The 25,872-nt window shown below is 32.7% G+C and overlaps 1 protein-coding gene, 3 long non-coding RNA genes and 1 pseudogene across 4 annotated transcripts; 3 read left to right on the forward strand and 2 right to left on the reverse strand.

The window, feature by feature from the left end:
* Window positions 1–640: 640 nt before the first annotated feature.
* On the reverse strand, window positions 641–2,370 carry LOC108323033 (uncharacterized). Its single transcript, XR_001831634.2, has 2 exons — window positions 1,469–2,370; window positions 641–1,402 (listed from the first exon to the last, which is right to left on the reverse strand). It is a non-coding gene; the product is annotated as an uncharacterized LOC108323033 (long non-coding RNA).
* Window positions 2,371–5,378: 3,008 nt separating this feature from the next.
* On the forward strand, window positions 5,379–7,774 carry LOC108323031 (beta-amyrin 28-monooxygenase-like; annotated as a pseudogene).
* A 1,175-nt stretch (window positions 7,775–8,949) lies between these two features.
* Window positions 8,950–11,217, forward strand: LOC128195533 (uncharacterized). The gene is made up of 2 exons (XR_008247152.1): window positions 8,950–9,012; window positions 10,837–11,217. It is a non-coding gene; the product is annotated as an uncharacterized LOC128195533 (long non-coding RNA).
* A 2,234-nt stretch (window positions 11,218–13,451) lies between these two features.
* Window positions 13,452–14,716, reverse strand: LOC108323058 (uncharacterized). The gene is made up of 3 exons (XR_001831636.2): window positions 14,379–14,716; window positions 14,157–14,244; window positions 13,452–14,029 (listed from the first exon to the last, which is right to left on the reverse strand). It is a non-coding gene; the product is annotated as an uncharacterized LOC108323058 (long non-coding RNA).
* Window positions 14,717–17,019: 2,303 nt separating this feature from the next.
* On the forward strand, window positions 17,020–20,278 carry LOC108323046 (F-box protein At5g39250). The gene is made up of 2 exons (XM_017555370.2): window positions 17,020–17,158; window positions 19,199–20,278. The coding sequence occupies exon 2, from the start codon at window positions 19,212–19,214 to the stop codon at window positions 19,965–19,967; it is 756 nt and encodes a 251-aa protein (XP_017410859.1). The 5' UTR covers window positions 17,020–17,158; window positions 19,199–19,211; the 3' UTR covers window positions 19,968–20,278.
* The last annotated feature ends 5,594 nt before the right edge of the window (window positions 20,279–25,872 follow it).

Raw genomic sequence — 25,872 nt, forward strand, 5'->3', positions numbered from 1 at the left:
AATTACAAAGCATAGCATTTACAAGAACACTCAACAATGTTAGATCTAGCCAGTAAACTACTACCACCACCATCTTCACCCACCAATTCATCCATTTCCTCCTCTGATCTTGACACCGAGGTAATAATTTTACCCTCAACAAAATCAAACTCAACTCTCATAATTTCTAAAGTTTCGTTATTTCCACCTATTTATTTCATTTTACTTCTGGGTTTTCCATTTTCATAGTCTACGGGATCCTACTTCCATGACAGGAGCACACACTGGGCACTTTTATGGGTATCAGCTTGTTTTGTTTTTACTTTATTTTATTTTATCTTATTTTATTAGTTTTTTTATTTTTATTCTATTTTTATTTTATTTTAATTTTTATTATTTAGAGTTATTTCATTTTATTCTTTTTTTTCTTTTACGTTAGTTGTTTAGTTTTATTTTTATCTTCTTTTGGTTTAATTTTTATGTTAAACGTTAACAAAACAAAAAAAATCTAAGAAAAAAGAAAAAGAAAAAAAAAATAGAAAAACGCAATAGTCAATTAAGCCTTTTAGGAATAACAGACTTGTGCTTCTCCCCATTCTCAATCTAGACAAGCACGAGTTGAGCTCTCTTTCCTGGGACATACCACAGCTCACAGCATTCTTAATATAGAAGATTGTTTCCCCTGCAACAAGGTGCTCACAGTGTACAAACCCAAAAATCCCTACGCAGAGCTACAATCATACATCAAGGAGGAAAGGATCTCTGATTTGTTTTGATCGATTGATCCAATTGAAACATAAAAAGAGAAAAAAAGACAAGGAGGAAATGGAAAATCCTAAGGGATACGTTCTGATCATCTACCAAGCAGAGGGGAATCCCGGAAACATTTTTTTCACGGAAACAAAAAGAAAAATTGATCCCTCTTCATACACACAACACTCATTTCTCACTCGAACAGAAAAAAGGCCCTCCTCATCATTAGTTCATCTGGGATTTACCCTCCCATCTTTTTCAACACACTCAAAACCAGAGGACCCATCATTTCCCATCTTCCATTCACACAACAGGACCCTCACCATCAACCAGAATCCACTCTCGTTAGCACTATCATTGTCGTAGCTCGCGGGCACTTACGGAGCAAGGAAAAGCTAGAACGCGAAAGGTAAGTCTTCACTCTTAAATTGCTCATATGCTATGAATGTTTGGGTCATTGATGGTTGTTGTCTGCTTGTATTGGGTTGATATCTGCTTCCATTTGATTTGATAACGCTTGGCATGGTTTGCTTGCTCAATTTGAACTAAAGATGTAATTATACCGGGGTATATATTGTCTGTTACTTCTGGTTTGCTTTTGTGCCCTCCCTTACCACTCAATCATCCCCAACTCCAGCACCATAAACATGGCCTTGCTATATCCCATCACCTGAAAAACAGAGAATCAATTCTCACATTCACACCCATACGCACACAAGCACGTTCCAATGCATACCTTGTACAATGAAGCTGTGAAAATCCATTTTCGGTCTCTCCTCTTCGAAGACATAGAGCAGCACGAGCTCTCAGATTTTCCACAGTCTTCAACGTTTCTGTTCATCTCCAATCCCCAACAAAATTGAATCCTCAAGCAAGAAACACTACCTCTCTAATCACGACATCATGGTCTAGTGATGATTATCAATGGTACCGATAAGGAGTCGCATCTCGCGGTGGTGGATCTGTAAGAAGGCGAGCCCAAATCGAAAGAAAGAAAAACGGGGTAGTGTCAATGGTGGCATCCTAGGCTGTTGGTGGCGGAGCCGAGGCGGTTGTCGGCGTCAGTCGCGTGTATCGACGGTGAGTTTGGGCTGTGCGTGAAAAAGAGAAGGAGAGAGAGTGGAAACCCCTGCCTTCGGGCTGTGCCAAATCGGAGGGTGACAAGGGAGAGCATTCTCCCTGAGGTTGTTTCCAGACTAGAAGATGGAGCGGCTCGATGCGGAAGAAGGTCTATTAGAGCGATTCTCTCTCACGCGTGAAGAGAAAAAGAAAAGGGGGAATGGCCTGGTGCCTTAGCTGACGATGGCTCCGGTGGCGCGCGTCGTTACTGGCGACGCCATAAATGGCGGTTCACGACGGTCGGTTTGAAGAAGTGGTGGTGCATGTGCGACGGAGGCAAACCCTTCCATGCGTTGTCGTTTTCGAAGCGAGGAAAGAGAGAGAGGGCGGTGACGCCGTGGCCGGCGGTGGCTTCGGCTGAGTGGTGTCGCCGGCGACGCCAAGGCGGGTAGGAGGCGATGGCGTGCGAACCCCATCCCTAGGCTGTTCGAGAGAATGAGACTTTGAGTCTCCGATGTGCTTGAGTTGAGTGAGTGAGAAATGAGGGGAGGATGTGAAAACCCCTAAAGGGGATTCTGAGCTTGGGGTGGACAATGCTTGGGCCAGCGCTGGGCCAAACCAATTAAAAAAAACTCTTTTTCTGCATCCCTTGGTTCCCATTTCACAGCCCTTTTCGTTTGGGCTTAAGCCCAATCTGTCCCTAAAGAAAAACACCTTTTCCTCCTTGCACCCTCTTTGTTGCCTTTTCTCTTTGGGCTTAAGCTCATTCTGTCTAAAAAAACATTTTCTTCCTTCCACACCTTATCTTTGGTTCACACCTCCTTTGCTTTTGGGCTTGAGCCCAGTCTATTTATAAAAATGGTTTGGAGACTTCCCTTTTCTCATTTAAGCACCTCCACACCCTTTTTATTATTTTATTTTTCTTTTTTTTACTTCTTATTTTGTTTTACTTTTATTTTATCAATTTTTTTAATTTATTTTTTTATTCCTTATTTCTATTTTTCTATTTCCTTTTTCCTTTTTTAAACATTTATCTACTTTTTCAATATATAAATATTAAAAACAACAAAAATATTTTTTTGTAAAAAAGGATTAAACACATGTGTGATCGCTCCTATCGTACTTGTGCTAAAAACATTTTCTCTTTCTTTTATAAAAAAATACCAAAGAATGTTTTAAAGGTTAAACACATGTGTGATCGCTTGCATCGTCCTTGTGTTAAAAAACCTTTTCCCTTTCTTATATAAAAATACCAAAAATATAAAATCTTCAAAAACTAAAAACATCCACATTTTCAAACAACAAACAATCTCTCAGCCAGAACTACGTGATCCTTGATTCTCCATCAAGAGTGGAGATACGTAGGAGTAAGGCTAGTCCTTGTCAGGTTCACTTCCCCAACAATCCAAATTTATCCATAATCAATTTCTCAAATAAATTTCTCAAACAAATTTCTCAAACAATTCCTCAAACAAAATTTTCAAGCAGTTTCTAAAAGAACTACGTAACCCTGATTTCTCATTTTGAATGAGTATACGTAGAAGCAAGGTCAATCATTGTCGGACTCAAAAAACTAAAAAATATATTTTGTTTCTTTAGAGTTTTATTTTAGGGGATAGTTAAACATTTTGAAAACCACATCACATTTGCGTATTTAGTTAAAGGTACTACCTTCGGCTAGGCGTTGTAGGGTGCTAATACATTCCCTACGCGTAACCGACTCCCGAACCCAGAATCTCATTTTCGTAGACCATGCCTTTTCATTTTATGATTTTTCCGTAGTTTTTCAGAATAAACTATGGTGGCGACTCCAAATCTCTTTTCAAAACCCGTTTCTCTTTTTGGATCGTCGTCCCATCGATTCCGGCTGCGACAATTATTATTTTATTTGTAATGTACTTATTATTTATTTTTCTTAAATTTAAATTTACAATTACTTATTAAATGGAATACAAATTCATAATTTGATAAATATTTACAAATTATTCATAAGTATTAGTTGTATAATAGTAAATTCAAATAAAATATTCCAAATTTTATTACATATTATAATAAAATTTATTAATTATTTTTTGTATTATTTTTAATAATTAAATTCATTTTAAAAGTTAAATTATATATTATAAATAATATATAATAATATTTTTATACAAAATCTTATTAAATCTATTTTGAACTTAAAATTTATTCTATATCAAACAATTGTAAGAAACATTTAATAATATATCGATCGAACAAATATAAACAAAATTCATTTAGCACTTTTACTTAATAATATAAAATATATTTGTTGGTGTAAATATTTATATATTAAATAATATTTTTATTCTTTTATAATTATTTATTTATTATTATTATAATTTAAAAGACAATATATCAATTTTATAGAATTTATTTTTATTATTAAACATTAAATATTGTTTAAAATAATGCCCGTGCGTTCCACGGGTGCACGACAATTGTGGTATACATAAAGGACACTTCATCAACAAATCCATCCCGTGGCCCTCTTTCGTTGTCCTCTTTCTGATGGGTTGACTCAGTAAATAATTCCACTTTACAATGAAAGATTGTTGTACTAGGTTTCAGTCTCTGACTCAGATGTCTCTCTCTCTTCACATACTTTAAAAGAAAATAAAAAAAGTTTAAAATTTTACTAAAAAATATTTTATTTACTTTTAAAACATAATTTTAATGTCAATGTTCCGAATTTTATTATTTTAATTTAATTAATTTTCATTTCTTAAATGAAATAGTTTTACTTATTTTCAAATTAAAATCAAATTTAATTTTATATAAATATTATACTATATTTTTATTACAATTTAAATTATTATTAAATATTTTAACAATGTTAAAGTTATTTAAATTTATATTTTACATTAAACTTTATTTAAAATTATTTTAAAGATGTTAATATAAATTAATATTTTTATACTTTATATAAATTTACTTCTAACTCATTTGTATCAATTTTTTTATTTAAACGTCACGATATAAAATAGATGAAAAACATTAAAGTATAAAAAGTAGTTCTTATGAAAATTCTTTTATTTCAATTATTTCCGTGAAGATATAAGCGTTTAAAAATTTTATAAAAAAAGCATTTTTATTTAAGAGATAAAGAAAAAACTGAAAACCGAAACACTACCCTTTGATTTTGAAAACAAAAATATTTTTCAATCAAATATAAAATTAAGATATTTCTCTTGTAAAGTCGAGGTTATCGGTGAAAAAACATAAGTGAATTAATCCAATTGATAATAATAATGTTTTAACTTAAATTAATTATTATTAATATATTTTAATAAACACAAATTTTTTATATTTATTTGATATTATTTTTTCTTATTTTTATTTTTTTAAAAGATTAAAAAATTCACTTTTTGATACTCCTTTTATTTTTATAAAATATCTATCGTTATTTTTCGTTTATGTACTCGTTTTCCACGAGGCAGAAGTATCCTACAGGGGCTTCTCAGAAAATTTCTAATAACCGAAATTATTGCGTCATGAAAATCCAGTCCAAACGTATGCATGAAAAATGAGCTACCTAAATTTTTCCAACGCTTATTTATTGCGTGCATGAGAAACATCGTTTAGTGAAGAAAGTAAAACCATGGAACAGTTCTATCTCTCCCTTCTGCTCCTGTTTGTGTCTATCATCCCTCTCTCATTTCTCTTCCTTTTCTACAGGCATAATGCTCAGTCCCTCGTCCCCAACTTGCCACCGGGAAATATGGGGCTTCCGGTGGTCGGCGAGAGCATTGAGTTTCTATCATTATGGTGGAAAGGGAATCCAGAGAAGTTCATATACGAACGCATGGCAAAGTACTCTTCCAAAGTGTTCAAGACCTCTATCTTTGGCGAGAATACAGTCATGGTCTGTGGAGCCGCATGCAACAAGTTCTTGTTCTCTAACGAAAACAAACTGGTCATGTCTTGGTGGCCAGACAACGTCAACAAGATATTCCCAGCGGCGCTGGAAAACTCTAAGCTTGAAGCCAAGAAACTGAGAACATACTCCCTCAGTTCCTCAGCGCCCAAGCCCTCCAACGTTACATTAGCGTCATGGACACCGTTGCCCAAAGACACTTTGCTTTGGATTGGGAGAACAACACCTGTGTTACCGTGTTCCCCTTGGCCAAAAGGTCATTATTCATTGCTAACTTTTTTCTTTCTCGAGACACTCATGGAGTTGGCTAGTTCGATAAGTTCCATTTTCAGTGAACTTGTTAACTTAGGAAACGTAGATGGTTTCCTTACTTGCATGCGACAAGCTTTACATAATTCAAAACTTAGATAACAAGACAAAATGGACTAAGGTTTCATTCTAATTAACAACAAAGAATTGCAAATGAAGTTGACTGAAAACCTAGTAATTAAAATAATATTATAAACGGAACCTCGGATCTTAGATCGTTTATTTGACGTTGTTTTTTTTCATCTGGTGTTTTGTTTACCTTTTCGTGTTGACCAACATATCACAGGTATACCTTCTGGGTGGCTTGCCGTCTGTTCGTGAACGTTGAAGATCCTATCCATGTCACAAAATTGTTGGAGTCTTTCAGTAGAATAGCCCCAGGAATCATGTCAGTGCCCATTGACTTGCCTGGAACTCCGTTCAACAAAGCCATCAAGGCCTCCGAGTTCGTTAGGGAGAAGCTATTGAAGATCATCATACAGAGGAGAAAGGACCTGGCTAATGGAACAGCCTCACTAAATCAAGACATTTTGTCACACATGTTATCATCATGCGATGAGAATGGACAATATTTGAATGACCGATTTATTGTTAACAAGATCCTTGGCCTGTTGGTAGGAGGCCACGACACTGCAAGTTCTGTGTGCACTTTTGTCGTCAAATACCTTGCTGAGCTCCCTCCCAATATTTATGAAAATGTCTACCAGGGTATATCACTCTCTTACTTGGTCTCATTTGAAAATTAAAAGGTTGTCTTTTTTACAAAGTTCTAACCATAAACTATCATAGATATAAATATTATTATTTTCTTAAAAGTTATATATAGAAGGATGATTTTTAGTATTAGCGATGTAAAGAATACATTCCTAATATTAAAGTCTTGCATGATGATCTGTTTCATTTGTCTCGTAATTTGGTCAGAACAAATGGAGATAGCAAAAGGGAAAGCTGCGGGAGAATTGTTGAATTGGGATGACATCCAGAAGATGAAATATTCGTGGAATGTTGCTTGTGAAGTAATGAGACTGGCGCCTCCACTCCAGGGTGCTTTCAGGGAAGCCATGGATGACTTTGTGTTAAATGGATTCTCAATTCCAAAAGGGTGGAAGGTATTTGTAGAACTCTGGCAAAACTACAATTAGTCCATAAAAGTATGGTCCTATAAATAGAAGAGTAAGTGTTTTGTTGGTGATGCAGTTGTATTGGACAGCAAGTTCAACACACAAGAATCCAGAGTGCTTCGCAGAACCAGAGAAGTTTGATCCGAGTAGATTTGAAGGAACAGGACCAGCTCCTTATACTTATGTACCATTTGGAGGAGGGCCAAGGATGTGCCCTGGAAAAGAGTATGCTCGAATGGAAATATTGGTGTTCATGCACAACTTGGTCAAAAGGTTCAAATGGGAAGCCATTTATCCTCATGAGAAAATTTTTATTGATCCCATGCCCGTTCCTGCAAAAGGCCTTCCTGTTCGTCTTTATCCTCACCAACCTTGAATTCAAGGACATATATTTCTATATTTTTCTACCAATCTCAATCCTTGTAAGTTATAACGTATGAATAATGTCTCTTCTTATATATACATATGCGATGTGATATGTTATAGGCTTTTATGTCCGACCTATGTTGATGTAATGTTCGGAGAAGTAAATTTATTTATGCTAAAATATCATACTTAAATTTACGTCTCACGCATATATAATTGACGTAAACTTAGGTCTGATGTATATATTGCCGACGTAATGATTTAGCTTATTTTTCTTTATTTGAAGTCAAAATTTATCTCCTATGAATGTTTAATGCAAGCCAAATGAACATATATACAAAAAAAATTATAGAACACAAACAAATGAATAATCTAAAAGTTGTATACATATCTAAGGTGTGAAAGCATGAATAATCTGATAAAAAGTGGACTTTAAACCTAACTCAATCTCACAAAATCGACTTGTAAGATGAGATTTGTACTCACTTATATACTATAAATTGATCTTATCTTTAGTCAATTTGGGACTTTCAGAATACAAGAAAACACCACTAAAACTTTCAGAATTTTTTAAGCAGTACGTGTATCTTAAATAAATCTCTAAAGTATAGAAAAATGGTAAAAAGTACTACAAAAATAAAAACATATATAAATGATAGAACTTTTTAAATTTCAGTCCTTCAATCTCCATAAGGTATTACCCATTGTATTCTTTGTTCATTTTCAATAACTTTCATTTTTGAAATATCTTCATATGATATGATGCTCATAACAAAAATTCTGATTATTTAAAGTTTTTAACCACTAAATCTTAACAACTCTAAATCTATGATTAATATGTGAGATGTGTAAGGACTCAAAAAAAAAAAAAAAAAAAAAAACGTGCGTCCACGTGGCGGCAGGAGAGCGCGCCACGTCAGTAGTGTACATGGCCGACAGCAGTGCCCGACAGCCACTGCTGGACGCCAGCCGCCACACGTCCGGTAGTGGGGAACAGTGGGTCGGCCAGCTGAACGAGCATCGGCGATGGTGGAAGACGCGTGGCAAAAGTACAGTGGTCGACCGTCCAGAGTGGGTTGGTGTAGTGCGTCCGGCCGAGCGCGCACTGGTATAGTGGAGACGTGCGTTCGGCTGAGTGGAGCACTCACCTCTTAATTTAATTCTGATAGATCTCTCTCTTCACCTTCTTTCCTTCAGTTTCTCAGATTCAATTCTCTCCTCCTTCTCTCTTCACTCTCTGCACCCTTCTCTCTCTAAGAAATCACCACTGCACCTCCTCCATTCCACACTCCGGCAAGATTGAAGGACGCTCGGCGTAGGAGTTCCAGAGAGAACGTTCGACTGGTGAAGCTGGTAGGTTCTTCCTTCCTCTCTGACGTTCGTCTTTAGCTGTGTTTGAGTTGTACGTTCGTATTTCTTAGAGTAGAGCGGTTCTGATTTTTCATTATTGGGGTTCGTCTGAACAGTGGATTAACGAGCGCTTGTTATTGGAGTTTGAGTAGAGAATCTGTGAACGTTCGTCATTTCCGGGTAAGGGAAGCTTACTTAATTTAACTGTTTTGTTGTATGTGTGGGTGTGAACGTTCGTTATTTTACTGTATAGATGCATGATGAATGATGAAATGATGGTATGAACGTTCGTTATTTCACTGTATGATGTTGCCATGACTGATTTGCATGAACGTTCGTTATTTTGAAAGTATGAGAATATTATATGTTGATTTGGATGCATGAACGTTCGTTACTTGGATGAAATGAAATATATGAAAGTACATGATATGAATCGTTTGAAAAATGAGATTTTCTTTATGTGAACGAGTGGAACTATGAGAAAGGAACTGGAAATGAAAAATGAATTGTAAGAGGACTTTATGAACATGTACGTTCGTACTGAACAGTCATTTACCGTTCGGTTTTCCCCTAATAAAAGGTTTGAAATGTTGATCCTGTCATTTTAATAAATCCCTGTTTGAGGACGAACGTCCTCGTCCTAAATTGCCATGCTTGAGCGTTCGGCCAAGCACTGTTTTGATCTTCTCTTTGTAATTCCCATGATATTTTACGTTCGTTACTGAGACGGTCTCTGACCGTTCGGTGTTTGTTGGTCAACATGATAAATTCCCTGGTTGAGGACGAGCGTCCTCACCCTAGAATGCTCTGTTTGAGCGTTCGGTTTGGCACTGTAGAAATGTTGTACGTCTGATAAACTTCCCTCTTTTTGTACTTGTATATATATACGTAGCAGTGCATATTTCCGTTCGTATTACTTCTCCAAACTTCTCTCAGTTTATTTTCAAGACTTATCAATCTGAGTTACTGGACGTTCAGTCTTACACCAGACGTTCGCCCAGAATAGCGTTCGGTCTTACACCGGACGATTGTACTGGAAGGCGTTCGGTCTTACACTGAACGTACGCTCGAAGTGTCGTTCGGTCTCCAACTGAGCGTTCGTTATAAATAGTGCTCGGTCTCCAACTGAGCGTTCGGCCTAATAGTGCTCTTCTTTGAATTGAGCGTTCGTCCGAATAGTACTCGGTATCGTTTTGAGCGCTCGTTCTCTTCTCCCACTAAATAGCGTTCGTCCAATGAACAGTACTATTGGAATTTTCTGCAGATTTTAGCGTTCGGTCTTCGTTCCGAACGAGCGTCTTTTGGTCTCGCTTTTAGCGTTCGGTCTTTGATTCAAACGAACGTCCTTTTGGTCTCACTTACAACGTTCGTCCTCGATCTTTGGGGACAGAACGTTCGGCTTTTGGTGATTTTGTTATGAATGATGAAAATGATTATGGATTGATGAATAATGAATGATGAACAGTATTTGAGATGATATGAAAGTTATGAATATTGAACGAGCGTTCCAGGCAGGAACGACTCATGGTTGAATGTTGAAAGTTGTAAAGTATGACTGTGGATAGTTAATGCTGGCTGTTCATCCTGATGTTCCGTGAGTGCTCGTTCTCAAGTAGAGGACGCACGTCATGCGTGGGAACGGCAGGAGGTCCTTAGTCCATAAGTTAACGTGGGCGACGTAAGAACGGACTAACCTCGGGTGGCAGCTGATGAGGATGCCAGTTACCACACCACCCGGGTGCGTGAACGCCTGTAACTACGCAGATTTCATACAGTCCGGACAGTCAGTCGTGTTGAGTTTTATTTTGTACATGTGTTAAATTATGTGATGTATGATGAATGCGTACGTTGATATGTATGTGTGAAATGAACTGTTTGCTAGAAATTATATGTTGATGCATGAGTTAAATTACGTAAGCTTACCCTTTCGTTTTCCTTGTGTTGCCCATTGTACTTGTACGTCCGTCTTGTCATTGCAATGATCATCCGTGTGGGTGTGAGCAGAGGGAGATGAGCGTTTGGAAGAAGCATTGAATGAAGAGAGCCTGGTTGATGTTGAAGTGAAGATCGAGCAGTGAGATCGCTCGGCCAGTATTGTATTTAGTTGAATTGAGTGGTCGTTCGACCATCTCTTGTTTTCTTTTGAGTTAATTCGACCGTTCAGTAATTATCCTGTGTAAACCGTTCGGTCAGGTTTCTTGTACGTTTATCTTAAATTTGTAAAACTCTTATGTGTGGCGTGCGACTTTTGCACATTCGTCCGTTATGTTGGATTTGTACTCAAGGACGTTCGTCCTTGAGCGTTCGTTCGGGTTTTATTTTGTTTTTAGTTGGAAAACTGTATTGAAATATTATTAAATGTGATTTTCTGATTTTATGGTGTTATGCTGTATTTTTGGGATGTCACAAGATGCAACACTCTACATTTGAATAAAACATAATAGAACTTATCACAAAAAATAAATTTTGTCAAAAATAATTTTCTACCTATTTTTAGTGAGTTTTACGTGATAAGGATCATATTGTTAATACACAAACCAATTAGAAAAGAGTGATGATGAGAAAAACCAATCTCAATTCCAAAATATTATGAGGGAAAGAAGTTTTCTAGTGAACCACACACAATAATTGTAGAAAATGCAACCTTTAGCATCAAAAGAACGCTACCACGCACATCCTCACCGACGTCGTAGGTTCTCTTCACAAGGGGAAGAAAGTAAAATAAAATGGAGTGTTAGAGTTTTCTTAAACAATTTACATCCAAGCATAAAAATTGATTTTTACGTCTTATCTTTATAGGTAAGACATAAATTTATTAATTAAAAAAATGGTATCGTACATTTTTTGTTTGATTTATATAGGTCATATATAAATGGAATGATATAATAAGCATATATGAACAAAAGACAAAAGTTAATTTTAGCATAAAAAAAATTAAACCGACAAAAATGCAAAAACCTAGGACATCTTTCTCTAAAACTTAAAAAAAGAAAATAATAATTAAGTTTTCTTATAATTGTAGTTGGAGAGACTTTTTAATGATCTTTCTAAAAGTTATTGTCATTATGTTTGGTTACGACAATGACTACTTTTAGAATGCATAGAAATCCTATTTGTATTGAGTTATCATGTCATTTTCACCTTTTCTTTTGTAATTCTCTTCTCTTTGTATTGCCTTCATATATATCCTATGTATCTCGTTGCGCATTCAAACTGTCCATTTCGTATCTTTATGTTTGTTCATTCCAAACAGACAAAACAAACTGTCAAACATCAAATTTGTTTTATTAAAAGCATCAGCCTCTAATAGAATGAACACTATTTGTTTAATAAAAATTTCATTAAAACAAATGCAGTAGTTGAACTTACAACAAGTTTACATAAAACGAGTTACAAACAACTTTTGCGTTGAAAAATTAAAACTTGATTTCAGTGTAATAAAATGTATCCGTTAGAATCCAATTTCACCTATGAAACGTTCACCATGTACTTTTATAAATAAGTATTAAAATGGTTGTTCTTAATATAAACATGTGCAGAGTCGAATTTCACCTATGAAACAGTATATACCTCCATAGTGTTCGCTTGAAAGGAAAATATTGTAGAAATGTATTTGCACATATGGATTGGACAATAAAATTATGTTCGCGTGGATTCGGAAGGGAGGAAAGACGATGATTGGTGAGATTAGATAGATTTTCATTTCTAGGAAAAGTGCTCGGATTTGAGGATATTGAAGTGCAAAATTCAATTTTGACCTCTAACAAAAGAAAAAGGGCATGAGAATCTCTGCATATGTGGACATGTAATTGATTCCAAAACAAAGGAATCAATACTAATTATCTGAAAGGATCTTCAACTTGAGGTTGAAGTTAAAGAGAAAAGGACGAACCCAAGACCTTGGTGAACCAGAAAGCCATAAAAATGAGAGGAAGAAGATGAACCACCAAGCTTGTAACTAATTCCAGGGTACAACTCAACTAAGTGGAATCGATTCTACAATGCTATAGATGGAGAGCATAATCGTTTGTAAGTGTAACCGATTCCAACTATTTGAAATGGAATACATGGTCTTATAACATTTCCATGATTTTTGGAATCGTTTACATGGTCTTACCAATTCCACGATTTTTGGAATCGAGTACATGGTCTCCCTTAATCTCTATATAAGCATATTTTCTCCTTAATTACTAGTGTGTCTAGTAACATGCAGGGAGAGAAACCTCACTGGGTTTTGAGCCTTTTATTTTTTATTTTGGTTGAGCCTCTTCATGTTAACTGCTTTCTTTATCTTTGCGTCAATGGACTATAATTTTCTTTTGTCTAATAAATTTGTTCTTTTATAAAAAGAAAAGAAGACTACATGAAATATGATTTATCACAATAAGAAGCAAAAGCAAAGTACTTCAGCGGTGTTTTAATCTCTCATTCCCTCCCACTTAGGTAGCACTGAAAACATGTTTGTTTTGTAAGAAGGAAAGAACTAGGTGAAAAATAGATGAGAAATAAAGTGAAAATAAATGTGAAGATTAGGATATAGATAATTAAAATTCAGTAAAAACAAAATAAATATGAGGATAAAGCACATCAAAGAAACACTATAGAACAAGGCTCTTACATTTACATAATTTCCATACATTCTAGGAGGTCGAGGACATTCAATACCAGATGCAGAATCAGATTTAGGGCAAGGAGTACATTCTCTTAGAAGTGGCAATCCAAATGAAATCACTAACGTTAAAATGGATACAAGGCATGATTTCGTCGCCAAGTGGTAATATAAAGAGTAAGTTGGTTGAATAAAGCTCCTACAAATTATTGAAGTCCAAGTAAAACCGAACAAGATCCAAGTAAAACCCACAGTACAGATGAAGTCCAAAATAAAGGAAAAAATTACTACCTAGTAGACCTCCAATAACCCCAATAATAGCCATTGGAAATAACTCTACAAAGGAATAATCCTCTTGGCCACTAAAAACAAATCAGTCAAGAAGGGGAAGGAAGAAAACAAATATCTGACTATTCAACTAACAGTGAAAAAGGTGACAACTTAGATCTTAACTTTGATATATCTCATATTATAAATTCACCGGACCCAAAATGTCCACATTTTCCACTCTTACACCATCCCATTGCAGTTCGAACCACAACAACAACAGAAGTGAAGAAGACACGACACATTAGTTGACTGCTCCACCTACAACAGCACATGAACAAATTATTAGGTATAACAGCAATAAACAAATATAAGAACAGACATTACTGCCTTTACTACACATATCTCTAAGAAAACGGAATCTTTGATCAAGAATTCAAATTTATACCAAGATGTAACCTCTTCCAAAGCAAACAACACACCACCAACTGAGCTCTAAATGCAGCAACAACTCCAACAGCACATCCACATGTTACCTTTAAAGATATCAATGAAATTATAAATGAGCATTTCTTCTTTCACATTTAGGATTGGAGCAAATTATATGAAACTTTAGTTACTTAAACCCTTCAAATGCCTCCAACGTAGTTTAAGTTCGATCAAGCCAAACCTGTGATTTCCTGCTCTACGATCGCCACCTTGGAGCTTGTCTTCCGTCCAAGCTCGAGCAACTTGCGGCGGAGTTCTGGTCGTTGCGGGAGCCGAGGGACATTGGGGTTGGGGGAGAGTCAGAGTGGAGAAGATGCAAAACGCGACGTGAAGGAGCGCAGGGTTGGGGAACGAGTGACAGAGTGAAAAAGATAAAAAGGCAAAGGAAAGGCAATGCGAAGGAGAAGTTAAGGTGAAAGAACGCGAAACAAAGTGAAGAAGAAAAGGCAAAGGGAAGGTGTGAAGACGGAGTGGAGAGAAAGCTGAGAAATTATTTACACACTTACAGGTGGTTCGATTAAGAAACTGCCAGAAAAGTTTTGTAAAAAAATGAAAAAAAAACATAGTTTCGGTTTTTATTAAAACAGCCCGAATTTAGTGGAGGTTTTTAAAACCGCATAAAAAAACCCTATTATATTATATTTTTTTTAGTGATATATTCCTTAAAATTTAATGTTTTAATAATGTAATATTTTCTTGTTATTAAAGAAAATATATAAGTATTTTTCCCAAAACTCATGTATTAATATTTTCTGTCATTTGCATTATTGTCTAAATGATAAATTATGATTAACTTTAAATCTACATGTTATCTTAGTCTTGGGACACATGGCCACAAATTTTAAGAAATTATATTTCTTTCTTGTCTACTGATTTAAAAATGTCATTGTTTTTCAATTTTTTTCAACAAGATTCTTATTATTAATTATTTCTTTTGTGCATCATATATCCATTTGTAAAGTGTAGGAAAAAAGAAAATAAATGGTCATAACATTACATGATTAACAAATTAGATAACTATTCATTTTGAAACTTATTTAGAAGTTTTAAATATACTTTGTCCACATTGTTAGCATATGACTTTGCTTCTTACTTGTATTGATTAGTAATTACTTACGTTCCACAATCTACTATTGGATTCAATTAATAGTATGATTTATAAGAATTAGATTTCTTAACACATGCCTTCTTAGCTTTTAATTCCTGATAACTTTTATTTATTTCTTTCAAACTCGTTTAATTGATGGAAGTCTAATCATTTTTGTTAACATGAATATAGTGTTGATTCTTTCCATGTACTGAATTGCCCTATAGATAATGTTCATTTAAGTTGAATATTTTTTTTACTGAGATGTAAGAATATGTAGTGTTGTGATAGCAAGTATTATAGGTAAAAACTATTAAGCAATAACATTTGATAAATGTCTTTCTTCATTAGAAATATTAATGGTTACTTTGACTTAATATATATTGTTTATTATTGTACATAAATCAATGTCTAAGTGTGTATAATTGTGCCAAAAAAAACTAATTTTGTCAATATTTATTATCACATTACATACAGATTTATTTGTAGGTAATTACATACGGTCATAGGTAATTGTATACGAATGTATCTGTATGTAATTATTTATAATATTCATATATAATTACTTACGAATTTATTCGTATATAATTACTTATAGATTTATCTGGGTATTGATCAAAGTAACGTTATCTACGAAAAAATTCGTAAGTAACGTTATCTACAACCATTCTATCTACGAATTTTTGTTCATATATAATCCATAAGTAACATTGTATTACTTATAAATTTTAGGCTTAATACCCTATTTTGTCTCCAATTTCGCCCAAAAATGTCAAATTAGTTCATTTAACGGAAGGGATTTCATTGATGCAAATTTTATTAAGTGAGGACATAATTGACGCATTTTTTAAAAGATTGACTAATTTAACATTTGCGAGCGAAACTGGAGACAAAATAGGGTATTAAGCCTAAATTTTAAGGCTTAGTTAGAAATTTTTTTTGTAAGAAATAACATTTTCTAGCTATAGGAAATAGTCTTTTTTGCTATCACTCAAAAAACTCATATGTGTATCACATTTGTGAGCTCTCTTTTTTAAGTACTTTCTTGCCTTTTTCATTCAGATCTTCTTTAGCCCTTGACAAAGAGTGACAAATCAATGTAAAAAACATGACGAGATTTAATTTTGAATTAAGGGGTTAAAGATAAAAACAAAACTCTACACATATGAAGGAATTTTAAAAGACACAAAATATTTATAGTTATATCATAAATTTTTATATTATTTTTATTGATGAATAGAAATGATTTTGTCGTTATATCTTTTTTATTCAAAATAAAATGTCACATGTAAATAGTTATTATTAATTTTTGTTAATTTAAAAATTTTACTTTTACAAATTTTCAAGTAATTATTACAAATTTTTGTTATGATAATAATTTAAATTTTGATTAAACCATAACTAAATTATTCATCTACATGTTTATTAAGTTGAACTATTTGTAACATAACAAAGATTGTTAAACTAATTTATTTTGAAACTAAAAATTAGAAAAAATTTACATTTTAAAACTGAAAACTCACTTTTCAAAAACTAAAAACCAGTTATAGGTTTAAAAACTTTAAAACTTAAAGTGATTCCTAATTTTTTGTTGCAAGCACTTGGAGTTGATTAAAAACCAAAATTGTTTTTTCGTCCTTTAATCAATGTTTGGGCTAAGCCCAGTTGAATGGATCAGGAGAATTTGGGCCTAACCCTCTATCATTTTCACACTTTCTCAAGTTCTCTATTTTTTTTCTTCTAACCTCTCGCTTTCCACTCCCCTCACCCTCTCTTCTCTTCGCTTTCCTTCTACCTTCGGGATCAGATCTATTTCCCTCACCACTCCTCCTCTGCGGTGCGCCACGCGCCACTATCTCTTTAACCTAACGCCGGTAACCCCCTCTTCTCGGTGTCATGCTTCTGTATTTGATGTTCAATTTTTAGGTTTTTCATCATCGTTTGCATGATTCTGCATTATTCTAATAGTTTCGTTATCAATCGGTTTTTCTTCATTTTTCCTTCTAGCTTGACAACTCATTGCTGGAGGCATGCTTTGTAGAGTGACAGGGTTCTGTTATTTCGAATTTGTTAATTTTAACTATTTTATTTTATTTTTCATATGTGCGGTGTTAAACGATGTTATTGCAACTTTATTTCATTTTTTGGTTGATGACGAACGATGTTATTGCAACTTTATTTCATTTTTTGGTTTATGACGAAGGAACCAAAATAAATAGGCAGTTCAGCACGTTTCATTTGTTACTAAGGCATTTCCCAACCTGTTTGGTCACACTTCTAGTTATGTAGTTTTGTCCTTAGCTTCATTGTCTCCCTTCTTCCTGCACAATCATTGGTTTCATCTCTCTTAACAAAAATTTGGGGCTCTTCACATTTATGTTAGTTTAGTTTGGGTTTTCTCTGTGTCATTCTCTTTCGTGACTTTGTCGTGATCATGAATCATGTCATGATGTTCATGCACCTTCCCCCACCCTGGCCCATCTCTTGTTATTGATGGTGTTGGTTGAAGTTATTGATATGGAGTGTAAAATGCTTTATCTTTCTTTGGTTCTTGTAAATCTAAGATATAGAAATGATTTATTTTTACATAACTATATCAAATGATTTTGAGGCATGGTTATTGTTGTTGCATGTTGATGGATTTGAGTGTTAGGGTGTCTACTGGTGTGATCTGCTGATTATTTGTAAAGTGTTAAAGTGAAACATCAGCAACGAAAGTAAACTTTGCTACATTACCAAATACGAAATGATCGAAGATACATTCTGAGTAAATTGATGGTTCAGATGCTACTTGTTGCCATTTCACTCCTTTAACTGTATTGTTCAACAAGCTAGTCTCAAAGATATGAAATAGTAACCAAACTCATCCTTTTATTCTCTTTAGTTTTTCACGAGAATGAAGATGATGTTTTAGTTCTTTGAGACACAAATATGGCTGCAAAAGTCTGTGGACTAATGTAGTCCTTAGCAGCTTTTTGCCTGTATGATCAATTTAGAATTTTAATCTAAATTTACTTCACTCTGATTTTTGGTTGCAGATTATTTTTCGAAGATTAAATAGCCGTCTTTTATTAGAATTTTATGATGGATGTTGCAAGGGCGGTGTAATTATTGTTTATCCTCTTGTATGCTTAAGCTAAAAGTTATGTATCTATTTCCTTGTTCATTTTATTCTTTCATTAACGTGAAGTTTGTAAGGATGGGGATAGCCAAAACATGAACATCTTTTTGTAATGCTGTTTGAGTCCTTAAATTTCCAATATACAGATTTTTCATCAAATATGGTGAAATGAGATTGTCAAACACTGTCGAGTTAGTTTGAAAATCCTATAACTTGCCTCATTATACTCAATTTTTTAAAAACTGTCACATGGTTTGTGTTTAAGTCGGGGACTTACGTTGTAGATTAGTTGAACCAACTTCAAACAGTTCATAATTTCTTCTTTCTAATCTGGCAGACTCTTCCTTCGAAATTCTGAAAGAAAGAGGGCGATTCTTTTATGGATTGAATAATGTTTACTATGATTTTTGGTGCAGTGTGATGATATGGAGCATGTTTAAAAATTGAAAATTTTAAATTTAAGTTGCATTAATGAAGAATTGTATCAACTATGTGTATACATCACTATTTTGGTGGAGGTTTGGTCCTTGCCACACCGTAATTTCCTTTTCAATGTTTAAGAATTTATCAAATGAATAATTTTCTGTTTATAGTAACTCTGTTTGGAAGGCAACATGAATATTTTATGCATTTCAATGTGCTGTCAATCATTAATTATTACATTTTTTATTTGATGTGGGAATTATATGTTGAGTCTTGCTCTTGAAAGGCCTTGGATAATTTATTCTTCATATGTTCGCTTCCATTTTCTTGTAATCCTAGTGGTATTTACGTTTTGGTTTTTTTATTGCAGTGTATGATCAACAATGGCATCTGAAGAAGTTCTGAAGGTTGTTTTCCCTTTCCTGGAGGGTGTTGATCTTGCTTCTTGCATGGCTGTTTGTAAGCTGTGGAAAGACATAGCTAGAGATGATTTCTTTTGGAAATGTCTGTGTGCCAAGAGATGGCCTTCAATCTGCAAGCGACCTAATCCTTCTACTTTAACCTACTACAACTTGTACAGAACCTTTTATAAACGTCTGCATCGAAGAATTCTTCTCCCTCCAAGAATCTCATTTGATGATTTGGATTTTTTCATTGACATTTGGGCTGAAAACATATTAATCTTCTCAGAAGTGGTGCCTGGTTCTGTCCTTCAAGCAGGTTTTAGAATTCCTGCATCTGGGGTTTGTGAAATGCTCAAATATCACCTGGAAGGTTCGGAATACAAGATGACTTTTCCTGTGGAACCCAGGTTTACTATCCCTTCTGGACAAAATCAGAATGTTAGTGTCTCTGTCATGGTTGGGAAGAAGGATTCAAATAAGTTTGCTCGCATAATAAATAAATCCATGTTTGATTATATCGATCGCTCATCATATAGAGCGTTGGCTTTTGATTACCTAGACATAGCCCCTGACTACCCTTTTTTGACTGGCATCCGTGCGTGGATATCTTTGCTATTCATGGAAGATAAAAAAGAAGATCTTATGGATGTATTTGGGATCCAGATGGATTTCTGTGATGTTGCAAATTCCAAGGAAGAAGTCTTGTGGCTGTTGGACATGCTTGACTGGAAGTAAAAGAGAGATCTCCCATTGTTACAAGAAAAATAATTGGACATTGTGATCTGATGTTAACTTGTTAGTTTACATGGGGGTGGTGCATTGAAAAGTTTATGTTAATGTCTTGAGTGTTTGGACTATGTAAATACTCCGCAATCCTATGTTATCAATAAATGTGTTTATTAAGCTCCTACTCTAACACGTGATAATGTTCTTTTTGTCAGCCCAACCTAGATTGGGTTACCTATGATTGTGGCGGAGTGAAGAACAATTTCTGTACTAGTTTGGAGAAGTGTTGTCTTCTATAGTAAGTTGCATCATTATCTCTATCTTTTGTGCTTGTTTTAAAATGTTACGTTTCTATTCTATGATACTTGATGTGATTCATGGAGAGGTACAACTATTTATATAAATAGACGTCGTCTTGCAATTAAGTGTAGCGGTTACTTAACTGAGAAGGGTTGTCAAGTAAGTATTTACTGTTGATATGGAGAAACTTTTGATTTGAGGGAGAGGAACTTATTCTTAGTGAATTTGTTTGTAGATTTACTACAATGGATGAATTTTTAGTGTGATGGTTAAAGATACATGTTTCTTTTTCAACGAGGCATCCTGGAGATTTTAAAAAGTTGAATCTAAGTTTGACGTTTTCATTACTGGAAAGCATAAGAGAATGTTGTTAGAGAAAACTCAATGTTATTACTTTGAACTCTAGTAAAAAAATGTTTCAGCAAGTTTAAAAAAAAGATTGTAGTATGATTATGAATGGAGTTTGAGAATTTCTACAATGCAAATTCCTTAGTCAATAACATATATCTGAAATAGAGCACTCATACTAGATAAGTAATGAAAAAGTAATCAGACAAATCATATATGAGGATAATCATTGTTGTTATTCTCATTACCAAAATTGCATCACTATTTAAAGCAAATCTTGATGTATGGAATAGAGAACTCTCTTACCAAAAATAGGGTACAATATCTAAGAATGAGAACAAGAATAGGAAGAGATCTAAGTCTAGACAAAGTAATGGTGGAAGTAATGTTTTTAACATTATAAGTTATATTTTAAAAGGAATTATAGAAAAGGATACGTTGTAAAAGGAATGGTGGAGACAATAATAGGCAGAAGAAGGCTAATTACTTTGATAAATTGTGTGGGTCTGATTAAGTAACTTTAATCAAAGACGATTTTGAATCATCAATAATCTTAATGATGTCTAACATTGTTAATGTTACAGAGAAGATTATAAATTATAAATATTCATTCTCATGATATTTGACCGATTCCAAAATTTAGAAAAGTTCAATCCTTCTCATTAATGGAGAATATTACAAGGTACATTAGTTGTCCTGTGTCATAAAAGAGGTAGGTTAGGTTACAATCAACTTGTAATATTCTGTTCCACTCTTAAAGAAAAAAAATTACGTCCTAAATATCAGCTATATTTTTTATCTAATAGTAAGTTCTCAATCTAATAATTGATATCAACAAGTACACTCTTAAATAATAAAAAAAAAAGTTACTTCATGAATATCAGTCATAAGGGTTCTCGTACTGGTAACTGTTACCATAGTCGATATTGCAAGTTCAATTTCATCTTATAACTTATGGTATGCATTTAACTTTTTTGTAATTTTCAGAAGGGTCTAACTTATCAGAACATAAAGGTGTTGTGGCTTCCACAAATTTGTTAGAATTCAGTAGATGAATATAATGATAATTAAATAAGGATGTTTGCAATTTATTTTATAACGTTTGTCATTTAATTCTAATAAATAAAAAAACATAAAATTAAATAAGTTAAAGAAAGAGAACAGATGAAATATAGAGGAGTCTGATGTATACTACTACAGAAAAAGAAAATCAAACATATACTTATTCTTTTTACTCATATCTCTTTTGTTCTGTTCCAATTTTAAGTAAAAGAAGATAACTCTTTCACACTTCTTTGAAATATTGATTTCATAATATAGTATTTCTAATACCTAAGTATTTACTGTTTCACGTACAATTTTATTTTTACATATGCAAATAATGAATGTTTAAAATATAAGAATTTGAATAGTTATATATTAATTTTTTTATGTTATTATACTCACTAAAGTTCTTAATGGAAATTATTTTTGAGAATATATAAGTTTTGAATATATTATTTTAGTTTTTCGAATTCCTTTCTTTATGTGTTTCTTATGTTTTTTTTAGTAGTATTTTTCTAATTCCAATTATTATTTTAGGAATAAATATATTTTTGTCCTTAGATTATAAGTAAAATTAGAACTAGTGTAAAACTTTCATTTCTGTTTGGTCTTTAACTTTGAAAAACAATTGACCTATGACCAATTAACACGTTTCTTAATATGTGTTGTCCACATTTTAATTAAATTATGCTTTGCTCAGTTTTAATTCTAATTTAATTTTACTTTATAGAAACTAGGAAATGCAATGAATTATTTAACTTCATTAAAAATATTAATAAGATTTTCCATTTCATTCTGTTTAATTTACATTATAATAAAGGTATATATAAAGTAATTTTAAATTTACGATAAATATATACGTAAAGTAATTAAAAATTTAGTTAATAATAAAAATATAAATGTCAAGGAAAAATATTGAATCCTACTGGTGATTGTAAAATAGCAATTAGATTAAAGCAAAATATATATTTTAAAAATTTGGACACTTAAAAAGCAACAAATTACTTTTATTCATTCTCAATTATATTGTAATTAATAAGTTGAAATGTCAATAAATTTATTTTCTTTTTAATTAATATAATTTATTATTTTTTAATTAATATTATTAATTTTCTTTCTATGTAACATCTCATTAATAATATAAAATTACTAAAAAAATATTATAAAATTAATGAAACAGATAGCTAGAAAATATGAATTTCTTAAAAGAAATAAATTTCTATATAGAGGAGTTTACGAACTACTTGATCTTTGTTTTCATCATAGATGTATCACCACTTAACTCTTCGTCTGGTCACACCGTAAAATGATCATAGCAAGAGAAACAAAAAAAAACATAAAACACACAAAAACACATAACAGGGTAAGCTTGTATACAAAAAAGTTATCCTTAAACAATTAAATAATGTTGAATACAACATGAATAATACAATGAATCATATACATGAACACAGACGGTTGACACCAAATTCAATTATCCGAATACATGTCCTTAACATCAGAATCCACTAGAGACGTTCCCTTGTGGTGGTCCTTATGCTCTATATTGCCATAGCCAAAAGGGTTATCATTAGAGTCGTAAAAATTGATTAAGACCCATGAGTCAACCTGGCCTACCATGAGTTTGAATCAAGTTAGATTAAAAAAATTGTAAATTTCGTCACGGGCCAAAAATAAACTCGGTCCACTAAGAACACGGTTCACCTAGGTTGAACTGGTGATAAGCCAGGTTGGCTCACCAACTCACCCATAAATTCTAAATATTATATTATATTAAAAAAATTGAAAATCCCAAATACTTTCATATTTCTAAATGTATTTGGATTGTATTGTAGTTTTGTGATTTTAGATTGTATTTGGAGTTTAACATCATTGTATTTGGATTGAACTTTATTTAGATTTTAATAAAAAAAAATTGTAATTTTTTTGGGATTGAAGAAAAAAAATTGTAATTAAGTGAGTCAATACATTTAACCCACCAAACCGTAGTGAGTTAGGCCGAGTTTGAATTTTTTGAACTCGCTAATAAGTTTGTCGGGTTAGGTTGACTCACTAAGTGACCAATCCCGTGGTGGGCCAAGCCAGATGGCCGATTTTGACAGCTCTAGTTATCACCTTATCACACACGAGGTTAATCCCCTTCGCGCTAGGACCAAAAAAGTCAATTCACTAGGACCTTCTGCAACTCTCAGCACATAACTCATTCTACTTTATTTGAGTGTAAATGATTATTAAAGTATCAAGATATCTCAATACTAAATATGATACATCAATGCATACACTAAAGTTACTACCATAAAGAATTTCTTCTCGAAATTCCTTAAACATCGTCGTCATCATACATTCTCACAACATTTTCATCTCAATTAAACACAATCAAAATCATCAACATGCATAAGGTCCATCACAGACATATCTCAAACAACCAAACGAGAAAAAAGAGCCAACATACAAACTGATACTCAATGACATTTTTGGCACTTAACAACATTCTTCTTGCAAAAAGTTGCGCTCAACGGAACTTTCCGGCGCTCAGTGTCTTGAAGCTAAAATTCTCCAAACCTGTAATACAGAGATGGCGCTCAATGGTGTCCAACGGTTACTCAGTACCAAAACATTCACAAAACATGACACTCAGCAGTACAAACTAGCGCTCAGCGACCTAGAGCTAAAATGCTCCTAGACCTACACAACGAGGTTGGCGCTCAGCGTTAGCGTACTACTACTAAACGTTGTACCAGATATTAGTAGATTAAATTTTGTAAGTTGGGGGAAATGAGACTTGTTCAATTGATCAATTTGGTATTTCCCTCTTAGTCTTTGCTAAAAAAATAATTTTTAAAAGTTAGAGCTCATATTAATTTGTTCAATTGAATCAACACAAAATCAACACAAACACTCAAGCAGAAATAATCATCCAAATCATACAAATCAAACCAGTAGTACACACCAAATCAAATTCATCAAAAACGGTTAATTTTCATCCCCAATATGCAATAAAGCCAAGACAAGGATTATCCACTCAAAAAAATGAGCAAAACTCAACTTACACAACTAAGAACACTATGTAAGATGAAAACTATTACTTTAATTGTTTCTGATCATTAAATTTGCTTTTTATTAAAAATGTTTGTTTAATAAAATAAGTAAGGTTATGTTTAGTAAAATTAACCTATAAGCTAAGTTATTGGAATATAAGTGCGTGGTAAACTAGTTAGTAAATATAAAATGACATAAAAGAATATAAATACGAAAATTTTATTATATAAATTAAATTGGTATATTTTTATACAAAAATGTATTATTAATTTTAATTTTTTTTAAATAATTATATTTTTACTTATCTTTGCACAACTTGTATTTTTAATTTTTAATTTTTTAAGTTTTATAGAGTGTTTTTATTTGAACTAGTGTTCAATCTATATAAATTTATGTAATGAGTATTAATTTTTCTTTTTAATTTTTTAATTTAAACTAATGTTATGTTGAATTTGAGTTTTACAATTTTTATTGTGTGTAATTCTCACATAATTATATATTGAAACATTAGTTATTTAACTTTTTAATTTAAATCTTTTCTAATTAAAACTACATACAAATTATAACGAATCCAATAAACATTAAAAATTATATAAAAATTAATTATTTTTATAAAATTGGTGTAGTTATGGGTAGAGAGAAATTAAAAATAAATAAATAAACGAAATATAATATATAATATTGTAGTGGAAGAAAAAATAAATAAATTATAAACAGCAAGCTAAAATCTTACCAAATCTTAGATCAAATTAGCTTATAACTAATCAAATATAAACTACTAATTAATTTATTAATGTTGTCAAACATAAAATTAAAAAAAATGAGGATAATGGTTAAAAAATAATAACAATACAAGAATTGTATATGGTAGCTAATGTCTTAGTTATAAGGTTACCGGTTGAAAGATGAATAAATATATAAAATATTGTTAGAGTTGTATATGAAAGATACAACTTGTAATATTTTAAGAAATGGTATTTTACTCTTCAATTTTTACATTTTATAGATATAAAAGTTATTTTTTTAATGACCAAAAAACATCTTTAAGATATGTTATTAACTGGTGTCAGTAATGTAAAAAAAACATTTTTCTTTTAAGGTAATTATATATTTTTAATTCAAAAACCAATGTTTTTTCAGTTGGATTTGTATTAAACAATAGTTAGCATTTTCTAAAATAATT

The sequence above is a fragment of the Vigna angularis genome, chromosome 2 (assembly GCF_016808095.1).
Source record: "Vigna angularis cultivar LongXiaoDou No.4 chromosome 2, ASM1680809v1, whole genome shotgun sequence".
Classification (NCBI taxonomy): domain Eukaryota; kingdom Viridiplantae; phylum Streptophyta; class Magnoliopsida; order Fabales; family Fabaceae; genus Vigna; species Vigna angularis.

Excerpts from the sequence above, each read along its gene's own strand:
- LOC108323046 (XM_017555370.2), top strand. The coding sequence starts at position 19,212 with ATGGCATCTGAAGAAGTTCTGAAGGTTGTTTTCCCTTTCCTGGAGGGT.